At 41.1% G+C, this 21,112-nt stretch overlaps 1 protein-coding gene across 2 annotated transcripts in view; it reads left to right on the top strand.

The window, feature by feature from the left end:
- Pdgfd (platelet derived growth factor D) overlaps positions 1-18,244 on the top strand; it is a 216,450-nt gene extending 198,206 nt beyond the window's left edge. For both annotated transcript variants that reach the window (XM_048429250.3, XM_048429249.3), the window contains exons 7-8: positions 3,447-3,661; positions 15,583-18,244. In XM_048429250.3, the coding sequence (XP_048285207.1) occupies positions 3,447-3,661; positions 15,583-15,708 (341 nt within the window). In that variant the 3' untranslated portion in view covers positions 15,709-18,244. The remainder of the gene's footprint in view (positions 1-3,446; positions 3,662-15,582) is intronic.
- Positions 18,245-21,112: the final 2,868 nt, after the last annotated feature.

Here is a 21,112-nt window from a genome sequence, read left to right as displayed (position 1 = left end):
CAGTGCATGGCCATAAGAAACACGGGGGAAGGGGGCGTCTTTCCAAGGAGACCTAGACTTGTGTATTTTGCCTGGATTGCTGAAGGAACCTCATGGAGAAGGCATGCAGCAAATTGGCTCAGCTACCCTGCATGCGAGGGTGTGTGGCCACTCACTATCGCATCTTCAGTTCCGCGACTGTTAAGAAAGCCTGATACAGGTCCAGTGGTGTTGGTCTTCTTCCTTCCACCAGTGGCCTCTGCTTGTTAGGCTATGGACTAAAATAAGCAAGGGCATTAACTGCAGCTTTCCTATATTCCCTTCACTTTCATTTTTCTCCCAAAAAAGATGGGGGGGGGGGGCAAAGCAATGTAGTTATGTGTGGAAGTTCCTAGCACAAGGCTGCAGTGAGGAATCAGCTCAGTGTGGTTATGCCCCTGGTTTTGCCTTTGTGGGTGTCATGAACCCACCCACCCCCACGTTAATTTCATCTCTTTTCTCTCCTGTTGGACAAGCGCATTGTCATTATCACTGGCAGCAGATTTAGCCCTCTATCTCAGCCTGGTCTAGCAGCCCAATAATGCACAGGCCAGCATGAGTATTTATCTCAAGGTGACACTTGTAATGGCTGCCTGCTGCACTTCTTAATCCGTTTATGCAATCCTTCCTCTTTTGCTTGCAGTTGTTGGCAGGGATTTAGCAGCAATAAAAATGGTTGCTTTCCCAAGACAGAGTTCATTCAATTTAAAGCTGGATTGATTATAGCTAAACTTATGACATGTCTTTACAAAGGAAGAAAAAACAGCAGTAAATTATGCGCCGTGATTATTTAGCATTTATGGAGTTCCCACAGTGTCCTGGGCTCAGCACATAACAGCTGCCCTTGAGAATCAAAGCACAGCTGTCTATCTGAGAGGGCATTTAGGGCAGCCTATCAATCCAGGTGCCATTTAACTTCCATTCAAGGGTCACCTGGCCATATGGTCATTCAGTCTTACTCTCAGTGACGTTTTCTGATGGTATGAAGTTAATGGACTCTTGGCTCATATCTGTGCATTTTTTAAATTGTCTTTCTCTCAGAACCATTTGGCTTTTGGTCTATGCCCCAGAAATCACTCCTTCCTGCTCTTCAACAGTTTATGTAAAGACTAAGGCATTTGCAGAGGCTAGCGTGCTGAGGATGGCATTGCCTGCCTAGTACCTGTGACATTTCTCCTGCAGTAGTCTGGCTGGTGCACAGGGTAAGGTGCTAAGAGCAGGTGGCAGGATTTTCTTCTAACTGTAATTGTGCAATACATTATTGGGGTGTTCACCAATCAGAGAATTCAGCTGCAGATTCTGAGAATACCTTTTACAATGCAACAACTACACAGGTGCGTACTTATGGTCTTGGCTACTGTTCTGCTGCTGTAATAAATGCCCCACCACAAAGCAACTTGGGAAAGTTGACTGTGCTTTGGCTGACAGTGTGACACTGTGATCCATCACTGTGGGGAGCCACAGCAGCAGGAGCTTGAGGAGGCTGCTGTTCACACTGCATCCGTAGACAAGAGTCAGCAGCAACAAATGCTAAGGCTCACATCATCTTTCATTTAGGGAATCCAGGATCCCTGCTCAAGGAATGTTTCCACCCATGTTTAAGATGGATCTTACCTTATCAATTAACCCTGTCAACTGACAGCACTAAATATCACAATAACTTAGATTTAAAAGTTTAGTATAGCATTCTTAATTCATTGTAATCCCCATTCAGCATATTACTTAATAATTACTTATAAAAAAAAGAAATAGAGAAAAGAAAACCTGGCATTTTCTTTCCTTATTTTAACCATGGACTTTTTTATTGATTTTTATTGAACTCTACATTTTTCTCTGCTCCCCTCCCTGCCTCTCCCCTCCTCCCTTCAACCCTCCCCCAAGGTCCCCAAGCTCTCAATTTACTCAGGAGATCTTGTCTTAACCATTGATTTTTTAAAGAAGTAAAAGTAAAAGTGGAGAGAATCAAATGAATTAAGATAAAGAATATTAACCAGTGTTCATCATATAATAGGTCCACTCCATTCAACCTTTTAAATATTTAAATGTTTTGGAGGAGGAAACAGAGGCTCCAAGCTGTCCAACAGCTTTCCACTGAAAGAAAACATATGGTAAATTCACATCCTCTCTGAAGAGCAAGGCGCTACTGCCACCTATGATTCAATGCACACACATGCACGTTGTTTGCCCCACTTAGGCGGATTTGGTGCACACACATACACATAGTTTGCCCCACCTAGGATTCCATGCACACACATGTATCTTGTTTACCCCACCTAGGATTCCATGCACACACATGGGGCATCTTGTTTGCCCCATCTAGGATTCCATGAACAAACATACACATTGTTTGGTTTACTCCGCCTCTAGGAATCCATGCACACACATAAATCTTATTTACCCCACCTAGGATTCCATGCACACACTTGCACATTATTTACCCCACATAAGATTCCATGCACACACATGCATCTTGTTTGCCCCACCTAAAATTCCATGCACACACATGCATCTTGTTTGCCCCACCTAAAATTTCGTGTACACACATACACATTGTTTACCCCATCTAGGATTTCATGCACACACATGCATCTTGTATACCCCAACCAAAATTCCATGTTCCATGTACACACATGCATCTTGTATACCCCAACCAAAATTCCATGTTCCATGCACACACATGCATCTTGTATACCCCAACCAAAATTCCATGTACACGCATGCATCTTATCTACATATCTGCTTATCTACAGTACCATTCTCACTAGTACTTTGATCAGCTTTGGAATTAAAAATAAAACTTTTTTTGATTGTTTATTAGTAAATACTTCGATATCAGAAATTATTAGACAACATTAGAGCAAATATCCCAATGTCACCCCTATAAGATTCAGATTATATTTAAATAATGGCAGGGATTTGGTGTGTGTTTATTTGGTTTTTAAGATAAAAATAAAGAAAATTAATTTGAATTGCCAAATGTTCCATTTTCTTACCTCTGAACCATTTTGTTGTGTAATTCTTTTTTCTTTTTGCATCATTTTTTAAATACCAAGGCAAAATCTTGGGGGACATGCTTGTCATCCCAGCACTCTGGAAGTGAGTGAATCAGGACTTCAGTCATTTTCAACTATATCGCAAGTTCAGGGCAAGCCTGGGTACATGAAACCTGTCTCAAAAATGTTACCCGTGCACAGGTTATAGGGTAACCTGAGCGAAGATTCAAATTTCAGCTAATGATTTTGTTGTTATTTGGAATGTCATGTAGGATCAAAAGAGAAATTGGCTTTTTCCAACCATAGTAAGATCCCAAGGACAAATTTAACACCTGCGTTAGTGATCTCTGATTAGATTAATTGATCTAATATCAGAGTCTTTGCTTATGCTCAAGTCTGCTCATGCACTTGCTGCCTGTGTGTCTTTGCCCACAGTGGACCTGGACAGGCTCAACGATGAGGTCAAGCGTTACAGCTGCACTCCCAGGAATCACTCGGTCAATCTCAGGGAGGAGCTGAAGTTGACCAATGCAGTCTTCTTCCCAAGATGCCTCCTCGTGCAGCGCTGTGGGGGCAACTGTGGTTGCGGAACTGTCAACTGGAAGTCCTGCACCTGCAGCTCAGGAAAGACGGTGAAAAAGTATCATGAGGTTTGTCATCTCCAGTGTCATGCAGTGTTGATCTGCATCATCTTGAGTCTGTGGTTGTCCTGGGAGACGGTGCCATTTAATATGGTTGGTCAAGGGGCTGAACAGAAGGCTCAATGGTTAAAAACACTTGCTGGCCTTACAAAGGATCCTGGCAAGTCTGCATTTTACACTAGTTCTAGAGGATCCAATGTACCTACATGCATAATGCACATACACACATGCAAACAAAATGCTCATACACATAAAGTGAAAATAATGAAATCTGTACAAACAGATATGGTTTGTCAGTTGTTCACCCAGTCAAGGGTGTGGTTGGGAGCTAAAATTCTACGCAAGTTAGGTACCTTGGCCCAAGGGTTAATTCTGTCCTGAAGAAGGGAGTCTTGATTTCAGCCTTCACAGTAAGCTATGCGGGTAGACGACAGTGCGAGAGAGACTTTACAGAGCCTCTTCATTCAACTTGTACACAAATCTGGTATTTACTTACAGGCTGTGACTGTTAAATATAGGTGACTGCAAGAAAATGCTAAGGGACAAATTTTCAAAAGTGAAATCATACTTGTAAAAAAAAGAATAAAGCAAAGAGTAAAAATAAATGTAAATTTTTGAAATAGTTTGCACTTGCTTTCCTGGAAATGCTTATTTTTCCTAAATAGTACCCACTGTTACCTGGAGATTTAGCTCTTGGATCACTAAAGAAATAAGCAAAAGTAAATGCAAAGATCAAGATCTGAGGACACAAATTAGAAGACAGAGCAATATGTATAACAGAGCACAGCTGCCCAAGCCCTGGGGCAGCCAGCGCTGTAAGAATGCAGGAGCTGGCTGAGCAGTTTGCCAGTCATGCTGGGCGGGAAGCTCTTTCTATTGTATTCATGGAGAGTGATCTGAGGCCGAAAGCTCAGGGAGAGGTGAGGCATCCATGGAAATGCATTTTAAAATACTATCATGTGAAGCTGATGTTGCCATTGGGCAGTTTCAGATGCAAAAGAGGTGTTTTATGGGCAGCAGTGCTTGGTGGCTGTGGTACTTTAAATGTAATTGGCCCCCACAGCTCATAGGAGTGGCACTCTTAGGAGATGTGGCTTTGCAGGAATAGGAATGGACTTGTTGGAGGAAATGTGTCACTTTGGAGGCAGGCTTTGAAGTCTCATATATGCACAAGTATTTTAGACCACTTCCTGGTGCCTGTACATCAAGATGTAGCCAGCACCACATCTGCCTGCACACTGCCATGCTCCCAGTCACCACGCTCCTCACCGTAATGATAATGATCTAACCCTGTGAAAATGTAAACCATCCCAATTAAGTGGGTTTTTTTTTTCCATTTATGAGAGTTGCCATGGTCATGGTGCCTCTTTACAGCAGTAGAAACCCTAAGACAGTGGCTAAGTGTGGACCTGCGTCAAAAGCCCAGCAGAGCAAAGGAATACAGAGAGTCTCTCCGAATAAGACTTGCAGATTTGGAACTGCAGGTTGGGAGCTGGATGTAGTAGGTTAAGTTTTTAACCTTAGAATTTGGGAGGCAGAGGCAGGAGAATTTCTAAGAAATTAGAAGTCAGTTCATTCTATATGATAAGTTCCAGACCATGATCAAAACAAGCAAATAAAAGATACAACACTAGCTTTAGGCAGGTGCTTTTGGAGTTGCTGTTATTGTTGTTTTTAAGGGTATTTGTTTCTTTTTATTTAGTTCAAAGTGATGAAAGCAAATTCTTTTTTTAGTCCTATGGAAATACATTTACAACTTCATGAACATTAATCAATAATATGTAAACAATTTGACAAATAACACATGATACTAAGTACAAATTGGGGTTGTTGGTGGGTTTTTGTCCTGAAAGCAATGAAACACTAAATTTTAGGTAACTTCTGAACAACAACAACAACAAAAAAAACCTGAGCACGTAAACACTGATGCCTTCATCCTAGGAGAGACGGGTCCCAGACAAGTGGTTAGACTCGACTTAGAGCAGCAGAACTTACCATTTTACACCCGCCCAGAAAGTGTTTTCTTAGTCTTAAAAATAGCTGGGTCCGCCTCACTGCTTTCTCACACCAACAGACACTATGTCCTGTGTATGAGCTGATGAACCCTAAGCTGGAGGTTGCCCTTCAGGCTCAGAATGTCAGTTTTGTGGTGTTTACAAAAAAGGATAAATGTGGGTTTCAATAATTGGTGGGAGCTTAAACAATCTAGGGGTGGCAAGATCTTTGCAGTGACCGTGAGCACCAGTGTGCAAGCCCGGCTCTGATGTATTTGTGGACTGCTTTCCTTTTGGCTTGACTCTGGGTGAAGAGGTTTCAGCTCAACTCTTTTTCTTTTCTTCACATTCTGTATTAAGTGAGCACTGCGTGACAGACAGGTGTGTCTGCACAATCTGAAGCGTCCAGTACCGTTCTTCCACTCGATTCTCTACTGTCTCGGTACACTGTAACAGCCAGCCTTGAGCTGCTATTCACAATTAATAGAGTTTGAGGAAACTCTATTAATGGAAACTCTATTAAGCCCTTGTTTGATTGTGAGGTATAAAACATTGACGTTCTTTTGAAAGTTCAGTCCGTGGATAACATCTCATTGAAACACACATTCTAATATTTTTACAGCCAGGGCTCTATAGAGTCCTATATGAAATGACCCTGCCAAGCACATGACAAAAGCACCCAACAGCATCAATCACTCAGTCACTGACTGCACACCTGAAACAAACACTCCTGTCAACTTCCCCTCCAACTGCTGAAATACCCTGAAATGCGTCCTGATGGTCACTGTCGTGTGCTCTGTGGAGAACGGCAGAGAGCTGCTTCCATTTCCAGAAATAGGAATGGTTTGAACTTCATCTCATTAGGAGAACCTGTAAGCCCTTTATTCTGTTAGTTCTGTGCCTGTGCTCTGCTGCATTAAAGGCAGTTTCCAGTCTGTGCTTGCAGCTGCTGAGATGTGAAATGAGCTTCTATGAGAGATGATGGCCTTAAGGGATTAAGAACTTGTGTAGCGAGCCTGTGTGCTTCCCCACAAGTATTTCAGTGCTTAACAGTCAGAGATAAGAGTATGAGCAATTAGAAAGCTCTGGGTGATGCTAGCGTTGTCACTGTTTGCACAGCCATGATGCTCCCCTTGGAGCAGGGTGAGCAGCCTTCAGTGCAGGACAAAATTATTTCTGCTTTTAAACTATAGGATTAATGAATTATGTGTATTGTTTGCTGTGTAAAACTGAGGACCTGAGTTCAAATGCTTGGCACCCACATAAAACCTGGGTGTGGCCCATCACTGTGACAGATAGAGTTGGGGCTTACTGGCTGCCAGTCCAGTTTCATGCCCAGTGAGAGACCCCTGCTCCAGATAATAGGGCAAATATCAATAGAACAGGACACCAGAGGTCCTCCTCTATCTACATGCAAATGTCCACGGCCATACATAACACACACGTAGACACATACACACACATATATAAACACACCCATACATGCACACATGAACACACAATAAATAATTTGTTGAGTTTTGTTGGTTTCCTGATTCATAGCATTCTTTCATAGCATTCCTCTCATTCATTTTGAATGGATAGTGTAAAATTAGAAAAATATAATTTTCTCTACTCTTTCCGTGTTGACTGAGGTTTTTCTGTCCTGCCTGGTTCCTGCAGTCATTAAGTCCCAAAGAAATCACACAGAGGTCCACATTAGTTATAAACTGATTGGTCCATTATTCTTCTCTGTGATAGCCATGTGGCTCGGTACCTTTTTCAGTGAGGCAGTCACAGCGAGGTTTCTTCTGTGTCTGGGCTAGGACTACAGGTAGATGGGTTTCCTCCTTTCCAAAACTCTCCTGTTCTACTTGACCCACCTCTACTTCCTGTCTGGTTGCCCCACCTTCTTGCCTGGCTACTGACCAATCAGAGTTTATTTAAAATATAATTGACAGAAAACAGATAATTGTCCCACACCATTTCTGAGTTTGTGACTGAGGTCACCCTAATAAGAGAGATAATAACAGAGACACATATAGATCTAAAACATCTCACATGACCCAGGAGCGATCATAAAGAAATGAAGACCCTAAGAGCAGATTGGCCAGAGAGTTCTGTGGAGCAGGTCTGATAAAGTGCGCCAGGTGGTGGGATGTGAGTCTACACTGATGACAAAGTCTCTGGCCACTACCTTCACTCTTCTCTTCTGTCCCTTTGTCCAAAAGATGACAAAGGGTCCACGGCTCACAGAAGGCTCTCTTCTTCAGTCAGGATACAGGGCTCACATGAGGTTTGCTCATCCGGCTTCATGGGGTTTATGACCTATGTCACAGCTGAGAGAGTCTGTAAAATGACTTCTGCTCTTCAAAAAAAAAAAAACTTTGGGTAGTGAGTCTAAAGCAATGCTCAGTTCATCCAGCAACTGATGGAAACAGATGCAGACCCACAACCAAATATTAGGTGGAGCTCGGGGATTCCTGCAGCAGGGCCAGGAGAAAGGATTGTGAGACTCAGAGGGGTCAAGAACATCACAAGCAAACCCACAGAATCAACTAATGTGGGCTCATAGGAGCTCACAGAGATTGAGCCGACAACCAGGGAGCCAACAATCATGGGACTGACCAAGGCCCTCTTTATAGATGTTATAGTTATGTAGCTTGATATTCATGTAGGACTACAGGAGGAGCAGGGGCTGTCTCAGACACTTTTGCTAGCTTTTGGGAGCCTGCTCCTCATACTGGGTCACCTTTCCCAGTCTTAACACATGGGGCGGTATTTATTCTTACTGCCGCTTGATATGCCGTGTTTTGTTGATACTCATGCTAGGCCTGCTCTTTCCTGAACAGAAATGGAGGGGAAGTGGACTGAGGGATGGGGACAGACATAGGGTGGGGAGCAAGATTTTGAGGAGAGAAAGGACGGGAAATTGCAGCCAGGATGGAAAATAAAGAAAGAGATAAAGAAATAAAAGCAAGGCTCAGGGCTGGGTCTATAACTCAGTGGCAGAGTCCTTGTCTGGCATAGTCAAGTCTTAGATTTAATCCCACTACTGCCAGTAAATAACAATAATAATTCAAAGATATTATTTCACTTCCCCTACTGATTTGTGATGGTTTGTCATCGTTTGTCCTCAATGGCTGTTGAAGAGAGGAGGTCACTTGTTGATTCCTGGCCACTTAGCCTGAAATAATCATACAAAAACTGTATTAATTAAATCACCACTTGGCCTATTAGCTCTAGCTTCTTATTGGCTAACTCTTACATTTAAATTTAACCTATCTCCATTATTCTGTACGTCACCACGAGGTTGTGGCCTACCAGCAAAGATTCAGCATATCTGTCTCCAGTGCCAGCTCTATGGCTTCTCTCTAATTCTGCCTTCCTTCTCCCATGCTATAGGTCAAGCCAGTTTTTTTCTTCATTAACCAATAAAAGCAACATATAGACAGAAGGGCTTCCCACACCAAATGGCCACAGCCAGTCAACAGTCAAAATCTTAGAAGACAGCAGACAATTTTATGCCTTTCATTTGTTTATTTTCTCTGTCTTTCCACTATTGATACTATCATGATGTTGTGCGTTCATCAGAGTTCTTTAGCAGAACAAGAGTGATGGAAGTGGTGTGTGGGGAGAGATGTAGAGCAAGACAGAGAAATAGAGTGTGAGAATTTATCAAATTGGTGCATGTTTGGATGCCTCAGCCATCTCAGTCTGGCACCAAACCCCTGGAGGGTTCCCGCAGAGCAGCTGTTCCTTAGTCAAACCAGGAAGTGGAAATGCTGCTCTGGTATCCACAGAGAATCACAACACAGTGGGGACACCCAGGGAGAAGAGTGCTTCCTCTGAGCTGCTGGTAGAACACGATGCCCTGCCGTATTTAGGGTCATCACCACAAGTCAGCTAAGGCACTCAAGTCGGCTCCTCAGTTTAGGGTCCCAATGCCCTGATTTTAGGGTGTGGTAAGCTGACATTAAAGTCTAACATCACACATGTGATCATAGCGTGAACTCTGCATGTCAGCGTAGCCTGCAGCAGAGGGAGTAGCAAGTCCTAGCCAGCTATGACTGCCAAGTATCTGACATGTGCACAATGCATACAGGAGGTGAATTTTTTAATTCAATTCCATCTTAAGTAATTGCCTCGCAGGTCAGCGGATTCCGTGTTGTATAGAACTGAGATCTCTCTGTTGCCAATGCTGTGACCAACCACAAAATTATTTTTATTGCTACTTCATAGCTATAATTTAGCTACTGTTATGACTCTTTATGTAAATATCTGTGTTCTCCAATGGTCTTAGGTGACCCTTGTGAAAGGGTTGTTTGCCCACAAAAATATGACCCACAGGTTGAGAATCACTGATTTATGGCATCTAGAATCATCCTTGCCTCTTTTTTTATTAATATATAATTTTAATTTAATTCTTTCTTAAAATCAGATTATAATGCGAAAGCTAGAAGATGTAAGCAGTCATTAATTCCTGAAATACAAGCTTTATAAGAATAAAGTAATGCCCCCAGTCTATTCTGGAACAATGAACAGCTAGTTTTAGGACAGAATGACAAAGAAGAAAGGCTCCACGGAGGAGTGAGTCCATGGTACAATGCTAAGATGTGAAATCCCGGCTGAATATTTAAAAGAAGTGTACTACTGTGTTTTCCATGTTTGAAACTTGTTACTAAAACTAACACTTAACAAAACAGAATGAGAACCAAAAGACCAAGAGCTCAGATGTTCTACCCTCTGCAAAAGGAGTGGTGAAGTTGAGGTCATGAATGTCACTAACCACAGTGAAAGTCAGGGAATCTTTGGTATCAGTATCTTGGAAGCAGTATTCATGGAGCAGACAGAGAACTTTTCTCAACCTTTGGAAGGACCATGAGTCACACCTGTTTCCCTGCTGTGTGAGAGGGAACCAGGACAGGAAGCAGAAACACATTAAGTTCAAGCTCTGCCAAGCAGGCAGCAGCTGAATGCTAGCCAAGGGAATCCCTCAGTCCAAAGGAAGCCTACAACTTGAAGGCTTTAAGAAGCCTTCCAATAGCCTGATATCCATCAACTCTTCTACTTTTCCCTATCTCTTACTGAAATTGTATAAGCAATATAAAGGGATTGGTGCTTAAAGAGCCATGTGATTGCAAAAGAAGAAAGCTATGGTATGGGATATTGCATCTATAAACAGCTTGTATAAAAAGGGAGTTTAGTCATTTCCAGAATGACAATCAGAATACTTATGCTTCTTTCCATGTGGGGATGGGAGGTGACTGACAGCATCCAAAGACTGTAAACCACAAGGCAAATGTGAACAGAACTCGGAGAGCCAATGGCCTGACAGTCTCTATGCTGAATGCTTCCCAGCCCTGCTCACTCACTTGCCACACCAAACCCTGTTGAATAACCTTAGCAAACTTGCAAGGGATACAACACTCTCATGATCAACAAGTCCCACTTGTGTTAATTCAGACATGTGAGTTGTTCTAGAACTCCATGCAAGACAGCTCCCATGTTTTTCTGCAGCAGAGAGGCTAAATATGTATACAAGGTGCCTCTAAATTGCTATTAAAATTGTTTTGCCATTTAATTTTACAAAGATCCTCATGGTAATTCTGGCATGCTCCTGTATAGTTTTTATTTGAAACAAACATCCACAGATGTCAAGATTGCCTTTTCAGAAGTCATGAGAATTTTCTAAAACCTCAGTGTAACCCAGGTATCTGTCATCTTCATTCTTTTCTGTGTACCATTTAAGCTGCTCTTAGAAACTGTCTTTCTTCGGAAGCACTGTCCCTTAGACACAGTTCAGTGCTTCACACTGCCCAGGCTCAGCTGAGTCATTTCCCAGAGGAAAAAAAAATGTAGTTTCTCTTCCAAGTAGCTTTCCTTAGACACTCGAGTTTCAGAGTAATTCACTTCCATCCCTTAGACTGTGTGAATCTCTATATTCATATGAAATTTTTACATATGAGAGAAGGCAATATGGAAGCAAAAATAGGAATTTGTTTCTTAAGGAACTAAATCTCTGTGTTGAATACTGCTTGTTTTCAAAGTTAGGTAAAATCTTAAATAAACTCTTAATGATTCGTGTTTATATAATATATTTGCCCTGAATTATGCACTTGTATTTCTATGCCAGCCATTAATTTGGGAACAGTTACAAGGTTTTAACAACTTTTTTTATATTCTCAATAAACAAGAGCTCAAGTCAGCAAATAGCTTTTTCTGCCTGGTATTATTTTATTAGTGTAATAGCCTTATAGCAATGACTCATTCACTGGTTTATTGGCTACAAGGCAAAGGATAGTAGTCAAACATCTTGTGGGATTATGACACTGGTAATTAATAAAGCTGAGCATCTCTGATTTTACGGCATAAAAGTCATCGACTGAGTCCGTCACTTTCCATTTGGTAGATGCCAATTTTCTTGGCTTCACATGTTTTTTTCAGACAATGAAAAGGAGTAAAGATTTCCAATTTTGCCCATAGGTGCTGAACTATGGCTGGCTACACCTCGGTGGATTTTCATTTCCGTGTGTATGCTTGCAGCTGTAAATGATAGCCTGGAAAATAGGAAAACATTTTATGATTGTACCATTACCAAGTTCCTTTGGCTGCTGTGATTAATTCAAAGGTCACTTCTCCTTAAAGGTGGCCAGGTAACCCATAACCTACCAGTTTGCTCTTGCTGATAAGAGTTTTTCATTTTTCTTTTAACTTTCCACGCTTCCTCCAATCAGCCTTGCTTTCTTCATCCTTTCAATACCGTGTACCTGAACTTAAAACTATTACATGGTCTGAAAGCTTTGAACATCGGTGCTGTGATCAGCCTTTAAAGCAGTTCAATTTCCACTTTGTTCAAATAGTGCTTTTCTGACTTATCTGGAGAAAGTGTCTGTCAATTCATTTTTTTTCTTAGCAGCAAAACACATATATATTGTGCTCTGATAGCTTATTATAAAACACGGGGAAAATCCCTGAAGAATCAGAAGACCAACTAGAAAACCTGTCCAGACTCTTATAACAAACATTCACTTTGTTTGCCACCAAATGGGAAGCAATCAACAGAAGACTGCTGTTCCAGGTGCCTGTCACTGGAAATTTTCAGAGCTTGATAATGGTCTGCTTTAAACAAATACTTAGGAAGCTCCACTTCTTAGGAATCATGTCACTCCCCAGTAACCCCTAATCCTGTTTACATGCAGATGGTCTGGGACAATAGTAAGGAAAATATACTGGAGAAATGCTTGGTGAGGCTACAGGGCTCCAACCCAGTCCTGTCCAGAACCTTCTTACCAAATATGGCAGAGTTTTCCTATTCGTTGTCAGCAGGACTAGCTGATACCCCAAAGTGCACTTATTACATGGATTTTCATGGAAGAACAAGAGATTTTTCTTTTTGTGTTGAATAGATTTCATAGCTGCAAAGTCAGTTACAATAGGGTTTGGTATCTGGGACATACTCAATGTTGAAGATAGTATTTACCATCTTTATTTTTACAATCCATTTACCAGAGAGGACATCAAACTACATACAGAATTGTGTGACACAAATTATGCATGTATAATTGTAGTAGAGTCATGGGAAAAAATTATGCAATCTATGATATTGTCATTTGAACTTATTGGAACATGGTCCTTCAATTTTTTGCTTTTGACACCATTCTTTTGAATCAAACTCCAGGTCCCTTACTGGAATGAACATAAAAAAAAAATGGCTGTACTCTACCTTGCTGGAGAGCTCAACAAACAGCTTTGCTAAAGGCTAAAGAGATGGAGACTATAGACTGGGAGGCTTGGTCCTGAGGAATCTTGACATAGTTGTTCTTAATAAATGCTTTGGGTTTGGTTAGGACTTTCAGCACTGACTGTGAGAGTAATAAAATGTGTAAGAACACAATTCATAGTGTAGAATTTTAAAGATGCCATAGAAAGTTATGCAGGCATTAAAGTAAGTTCCCAGCCCCGTCCCATGTAAACTTCAGTGCGGTCCGAAGTATACCAAACAAAGCATAGGGAGCTCCCACTGAACTTCACACTCAGCTCCAGGCAAAGCTTCGGATACAGAAGGAAGTGGTAGGTTTAACAGAGAGAGACATGTTGTCAACATTCTAAAAGCTAGGAGGTAATATTCTGGTCCAGAGCCTACATCCGCAGAAGACTCTAAAAAGGGACTTCCCGGATTTATAGCCTTTCCTTTCTGATCAATAAATCATGCATAGCCATACATCTCCACCATGTAACAAACAATGATCAGAAATGGGGAAAACCTGCACAGAGTTTTGGAAAACTGCAAGATGCTTCACAATTGTTTGCCAGTATCATGGTGAGGAAAGAAATAACTCGAACATACAGCCTGGTGGAAACCTGTCTACAAACAGAAGAGATGAGCTGGCTAAGACGAGTTTGCGATGTTACCAAGTGTATGTCCCTGGGACAGTGCTTGACGCAGTGAAGCCTGCAGCAAACAAGAAGGCATAGAGTCTCTTTAAACTAAAGATCTGCAAAATTATTTTAGGGACCAGAGAGATGGCTTGGCAGATAGAAGTACTTACTGTGCAAGCCTGCCGACAGGATGCGATCCCCACAAACCACAGTAGGAGAGAATCAACTCCTAAAAGTTGTTCTCTGACCTCTGCTGACTCACTCTGTCTCTCTCTCTCTCTCTCTCTCTCTCTCTCTCTCTCTCTCTCTCTCTCTCTCTCACATACACACACACACACACCACACACACTCTTTCACACACACATACACACACCATACAAACAGCAGTAATAATAAACAATTTTAAAGGAAGAAAAATTATTTTATACTTACTTATTTTAAAAAGTTATTAAATATACTTGTTGAGTATAGTAACACAATGATGATATACAAATATTAGTGTGCAAATATTGTGTTGTAGCTCAGTCTTTTGAATTGCAGAAAGCATTATATAGTCACAAATAAGTAATTTTGTTGCCACTAATAGCCCTCTGGAGGAGCCGAGGAGGGATTTGCTTTAATCTAGCATTTATTCATATTGGCTTTCTGCTCAAACCTTATCATCTTGTCCTTGGTGTTAATATATTTAGTATTATATTTGTTTACAACACATGCTTTGCTAAGAAGAGCAATGATATATTTCTACATTTCTACAGTAGTTAGCTCAGCTTAGGTCTTTAGGAGGCTATCAGTACTGTCCACTAAGATACCTGAAGACATCTTCTTACTGACAGAAAGGCAGGGACATTATTCTGGGAGGGATTATGGGATCAATGGCTATTTGTAGAAATATCTAATGTGTTTATTGCTATATCAAATTTATCTCATTCACTGGACTTCTCAAAGGCTTATGTACTGTCTTAGTTAGGATTTCTATAGCTTTGAAGAGACACCATGACCACAGCAACTCTTTTATTGATTTTTTATTGAACTTCACACTTTTCTCTGCTCCCCTTCCTGCCTCTCCCCTCCTCCCTTCAGCCTTCCCCAAAGGTCCCCATGCTCGCAATTTACTCAAGAGATCTTGTCTTTTTCTACTTCCCATGTAGATTAAATCTATGTAAGCCTCTCTTAGTGTCCTCATTGTTGTGGAAAATATTTAATTTGGGGTTGGCTTGACGTTTCAGAGGTTTAGTTCATTGGCACCATGGAATGACATGGTGACATGCAGGCAGACACAGTGCTGGAGAAGGAGCTAAGAGTTCTACATCTTGGTCTGCAGGCAACAGGAAGTGAAACGTGTGCTACACTGGGCATAGCTTGCCCATATAAGACGTCAAAGCCTGTCTTCACAGTGACACACTTCCCTCAATAAGGCCACACCTACTCCAACAATACACACCTCTTAATAGTGCCACTCCCTATTTTCCTTCAAACCACCACCCATACTAGTTATCAGAAGGGGGATGGGCGGGTGGCGTCTGGTTGAATTAAACCCCATGGGTTTTCTAATAGGAAATATGCTTCTGATTCTAGGTATTAAAGTTTGAGCCTGGCCATTTCAAGAGAAGGGGCAAAGCTAAGAACATGGCTCTCATAGATATCCAGTTGGATCACCATGAGCGGTGTGACTGTGTCTGCAGCTCAAGACCACCACGATAAGACACCGTGCACATCTGTACATGAAGCATAAAAAGCCTTTTAGGTCCAGACATGGTAAGGGACTCGTCCCACCCTAAGCAATCAAAATTGCTTCTCAGTTGCAGTGCAGTGAACACAGGTGGAAACCTCGCTTTGTTGGTGACATGGCAAGGAGCAGATACCATTAACTTCTATATCCATAAATACAGGAATTGATTCATTAGTAGATTGTGAAGATATGTATGTATCCTGAGATACATGTCTATCTTTATGTGTGTAAATAGATGAAGCATTTTATTCAGTATATTTACTGAGGTCCTCCAGAGACAAATGATTAGATTATAACTCAATAATTTTGCTGTATTAAGAAATGTGTCAAACATGTAAAACATCTCTTTAAAAAAATAAGACTATAAATTTTTGAAACATTTCACAAAACATATCAGTTCTTGCGTCTTAAAGAAGGCTTATGTCCATTAAATAAAAGATGTGAGATTCTTATGTATATCTTAATTCCATGGCAAAAATAAAGTTTCCAGGGGCAAAGCAAATATTTAAATATTTTCTGCATGAGATGCCCTGCACACGTACAAATGCGGACAGTAATTATCTTTCTTTCCCTGGAAAAACACCAAATAATACATGGTTGTTAAGGATCAAATCAAGTCCTCTTTTATGTATTTTGTCAAGGCAAGCTCATTCATTGAGCACACTTCACAGTGAATTGCTCAGGAAGTGTTGTGATAGTCCTTCATGAGGCAATCAATAGGTTTCAGCAGAATTTTTGATTCTCTTCTTTCTAAAATCTGCAAAAAGCAAGTATTTTCAGGAATAGCATGCCATTATGCCTAAGCCTTTCAACATGGCATTCACAGGAAGATGTGGGTGATAGAAAGTCGGAAATAAGCAAATATTGACATAACTGGGAATTGAACAGACTATTAGATACAGTCTACATTTAAAAATTGATCTACATTCTCCAAACTGTGCCAGTCTTTCTCTGTTTTGCTTTTGTTTCTGTTTCCAATACATATGCATGGGCTTATCATGTTATATCAGACAGGCCATCATAAAATATTTACAGCCTAAAAGCTTTTATGTGTTAACAAAATAACTTTTATTTATATGAATTCCTAATTCTATAGTTAAGATTCTGAATACATATTCTGAATCAGTGGAAATTAGATGTGAGGTTTCCTGTCCTTTGCAGTCTTCAGACTCTGTTCTGTAGAACCTGCTAGAGGCTGTGGAGGCTCACGCTTGCCCTGCTTTCCCCCTGGAAAGCTTTCTGCGTTGGTTATTAGGAATGAGAGTCGGTTTCCCTCAGTAGCTCCCTTGTGTCTACACCAGCGTGACTGAGTCCATAAATGGGAAGTCATTCATCTCTCTCTCCAAAGCAAGAAACTTAGGAGGGAATACTGAAGTCAGGCTCACCTGGACCGCTCTCTGGGAACGACATTCTTCTTCCTGCCTTGAGCGTAGAAAAGAGAGGTGGTTTCTTCTGTGAGCCAGTGCCGCCCTGAGCACAGACCTGTCTGGTGTGTGATCTGTGCCCAGGCTGTGCCCTGAGCACAGACCTGTCTGGTGTATGATCTGTGCCCAGGCTGCTTTAGTCCTGTGTCAGATGATCAGCTCAAACACACTTACATAGCTAAGTTCTATGCCCTCCAATCCAAGCTACCAGCTGTGCCCAGCAGACCTGTGCTTATTGTCACGTCTTCTGAAGGTTCTGTGCAGTTATCTATGATCAGTTTCTACTCAGTGAGCATTAGGATTAAATACTGTGTTGTTCGGCTGTCCAGCATGACAGAACAATGAGAAGCGCCCCAGGCCACTTTTCCTCCTTGGCCACTTTCAGGTTTCCTGCGAAGCAGTGACTTCCTGTACCAAAACTAAACTGTAGTTTACCTCACTCACTGTATAGGGCACAGCTCACGCCATACATGTGAACATAAAGCATTAGAGTGTTCTACACAATTCTCAATAAACCTTCCAGCCCGTGATAACCAGGTACAGCCTTACTGTCCTTTATTTACTAGCTGCAGCATAAGCAGACATATACACCGAGGCCTTTCTTGAATGTCTTACTAAACACCCTCTCTTGGTTTTCTGTTTTCTATTTTATGTCTAACATGTAGCAAATAAATTTGCTTCATGGCCGTCAAAGGACTAAGAATAAAAAACATACCATTGTACAAATTGCACTTCAAAATAAACTAATAAATATACAGTCTGCATAACTCACTCAACTGGAATAATGCCGTTCACTCAATGTGTTCTTAGAGGGCAGAACACTCATATGTGGGGTATTTGATGGTTTTTGGGTTGGTTTGGTTTGGGGTTGTTTTTTTTTGTCATATCAGTAACATGCAGCTTTTCCTCTCACAGTGTTTTCTTTTCTTCTTTATTTTATTTTTTAAAAATGAAAACAAACTGGTTTTTTTCATTTTACATATCAATCCCAGTTCCCGCTCCCTCCCCTCCTCACAGCGTTCTCTATTCAAAAGTATTATGTTTCTTATCTTCTTAAAAAATAAATACTGCTTTTGAACAAAAATGACTCAGTTATTTAGAACTGGATTGAAACTTTAAAAGGTGTACAACCAAGGTACTTTCACAAACGCTTCTAACAGGAATGGCAAGATGGGCAGTTGCTAAGAGGACTGGGTCCTACCCACAGGCCCCCATGCTCCCTGCCTCCCCGTTGAGGCAGTAGTTGTTCCTTCCTCTCTCTTTGCTAGTGATCTTTGCTTCTTCTGTGTTTCTTTCCCCAGTCAGCCTTTCCATGAATTCTCCTCTAATATTGCCCACCTAAGAGAGTTCCCATCCTTTTTCTTCCCTGGGGGCTTAAATTAAGACGATCACATCCTCACCTTCCTTTTCCCTGCCCTTCCATTTGTCTCTGGCTGGACCAGCTAGTGGGTCACTGCTGCCCAGTCGGGGAACCAGTTGAGGTCTCTCCCTGTGAAGAAGCATAAACTATGACCACAAAGAGGGGTCTCTTACAGTCAAGAACACTTGCTTCCAGATTGATCTTCATGGCATCCTGCCAGAGATAGAACAGAAGCTGCAAAGAGCTAAGGGAACCCTTGTTTCTAGCTTGATGGCTGTAGATACATAGAGAATAAATAAGTACAGAAATGTGTGTGTTATATGAAAAAAAAATCAATGTTATCAGCAGAAATATGAACCGATGTGTTAACCAAGGGGTTGGAATGGAGAAAAGAATAAACAATATTGTGTGTGATAGTAAATTCAGATAGCTTAGGGATTTATATAAAGAAAGCATCATGAAAACTATGCAAAGCATTTAATGTAAGTGCATTAAGAATTTCACTTCATCTCCTAACGTGTACATGTGTACAGTGTTACTCTACTGCTGACTCCACAGACATCCAAATGGCTCATATTCTCACAGGCTCTTCTGGTTCAGCACAAACTTAAAATTCACAGATCAGTATTCATTCCTGAATTCCTAGAAAATACATTTTTGTTTATTGGTGGCCCTATCATATGTTCTGAGAAGTAGAATATTTATAGAGCATTGGTTTTATCAACATTAACTCAAATGCCATTGTTTTTAAAGATCAACTTGAACACTGATATCTACAAACACAAAAGAACTCTGAGATGTGTCAAATAAAATAGACATTATTGGGTAAGCGACGAGAAGTTTGATTATTGCTGTTGAGGTTAAATTTTCTTTTTATCCTTCTATTGAAGATTGATTTTTTTCCTACAATATGTTCTAGTTACAGTTTCCCTTCCTCCACTGCTCCCTGTCCCTCACCACCCTCCAGCTCCACACTTTTTCTGTCTCTCCATAGAGAACAAACAGACATCTAAGGGAAAATAATAAAATTAAGTAAAAGATAGTAAGATAAAACAAAATAAACAAATCAGACTAGAAAAAAAACAAATAAAAAGAAGGAAAAGAGCCAAAGAAAAAACACAAGAAACACATGTGGACACAGAGACACACAAACCTACCCACATAGGCATTCCATAGAAACACAAAACTGGATGCAATAATGCATACACAAAGAATCTACACCATTTATAAAAAAGAAAGCCTTGACTCAACATTATGAGACAAAGAATCTTCAGAGATACCTTTGAGTTTATCTTGTATTGACTGTCTACTGCCGGGCATGGCCTACCCTTAAGAGTAGTTCATTTCCCCTGTAAGACTCCCTTCGGGGAAACTAATTTTTCATTTGCTAGTGGTTATCAACTAGTGATAACCTCTGGGTTAGGGATGGGATGAGGACCTGTGTCCATTTTTCTTCTCAACACGGGAACTTTATGTGGTACGGGCCCTGTGCATGCTGCCTCACACTCTGTGTATCAGTCATGTTTAGAAGGCCTTGTTTCCTTGGGGTCTACATCCCCTCTATCTCTAGAACTCTGACCTCCTCCTTTTCTGCAGAGTTCCCTGTGCTGAGAAAGGAAATATTTGATGGGGACATCCCATTTAGAGCTAGGTGTGACAGGCACATTGTCTAGCTGTGGGTCTCTGTGTTTGTCCGCACCTGCTGCTAGAGGAAGCTTCTACGATGCTGGGTGAGCAAGACACTGATCTTGAGGAAAGCAGACCATTGCTAAAAGCCATTTTATTGATGAGTCCCTTTAGCAGACAGTAGTATCTGGATTTACCCTAGGTCTCTGGGCTAGCTTGTCTCAGATTATTGGCCATCCAAGTAGTAGAGGGTGTGGGTTCCATCTCATGGCACAGACCATAAATCCAATCAGATATTGACTGATTATTCCCTCAAGAGTTGTGCCACTATTGCACTAACACATCTTGCATTCAAATCACCATTGTAGATTCAAATCATCAATGTTTGTAGCTGGATGTATGCTTATTTTTCTCCTTTGATGACATGCGCAGTACCTTCTGATACCATGAACACTAGGTGATATGGGTGAAAGGTCCAGACGTCTTGGTAAAGACACTTGACTTCTCTACATTCCATGTGTAAGTGTTTTCTTCAGCAGTAGGACCTTACAATAAGTTTACTAAGAGCAACAAACAGCATTAGTAGTCATTTAGATAGTTTGGGGTTTCCCATGGGAACTCTTTCTCTAACAGCTTAATTAAATGTAACCCATTACTTATACAAGAATCTTCATTTGTTAAAGAGAGATGTTTGGTTTTGGCACTGTCTCCCCCACTACTTAGAGATTTTCTTTAGAATACCATCGTAAATGTATGGTTTAGAAAGATTCTAGTATAGTAGGTTTTCATTACAACTCCTCTAAATGGTCCTTAATTTTAGCTGCCCCATCCCCATCACTCTCTTTCCTCCCCATCACTGTTTGATTCTCCCATTCCAGATGCTCCCCCTCCCACAATGCAATTTATCCCTAGCTATCTATTCTACTTCCCTTCCTAAGAAGATCCATCATTCCTGCCAGCCCCTTA

This window comes from Myodes glareolus, chromosome 4 (genome assembly GCF_982192425.1).
Source record: "Myodes glareolus chromosome 4, mMyoGla1.1, whole genome shotgun sequence".
Taxonomy (NCBI): Eukaryota; Metazoa; Chordata; class Mammalia; order Rodentia; family Cricetidae; genus Myodes; species Myodes glareolus.
The sequence above is the reverse complement of the archived record's forward strand: the minus strand, read 5'-3'. Positions and strand labels throughout refer to the sequence as shown.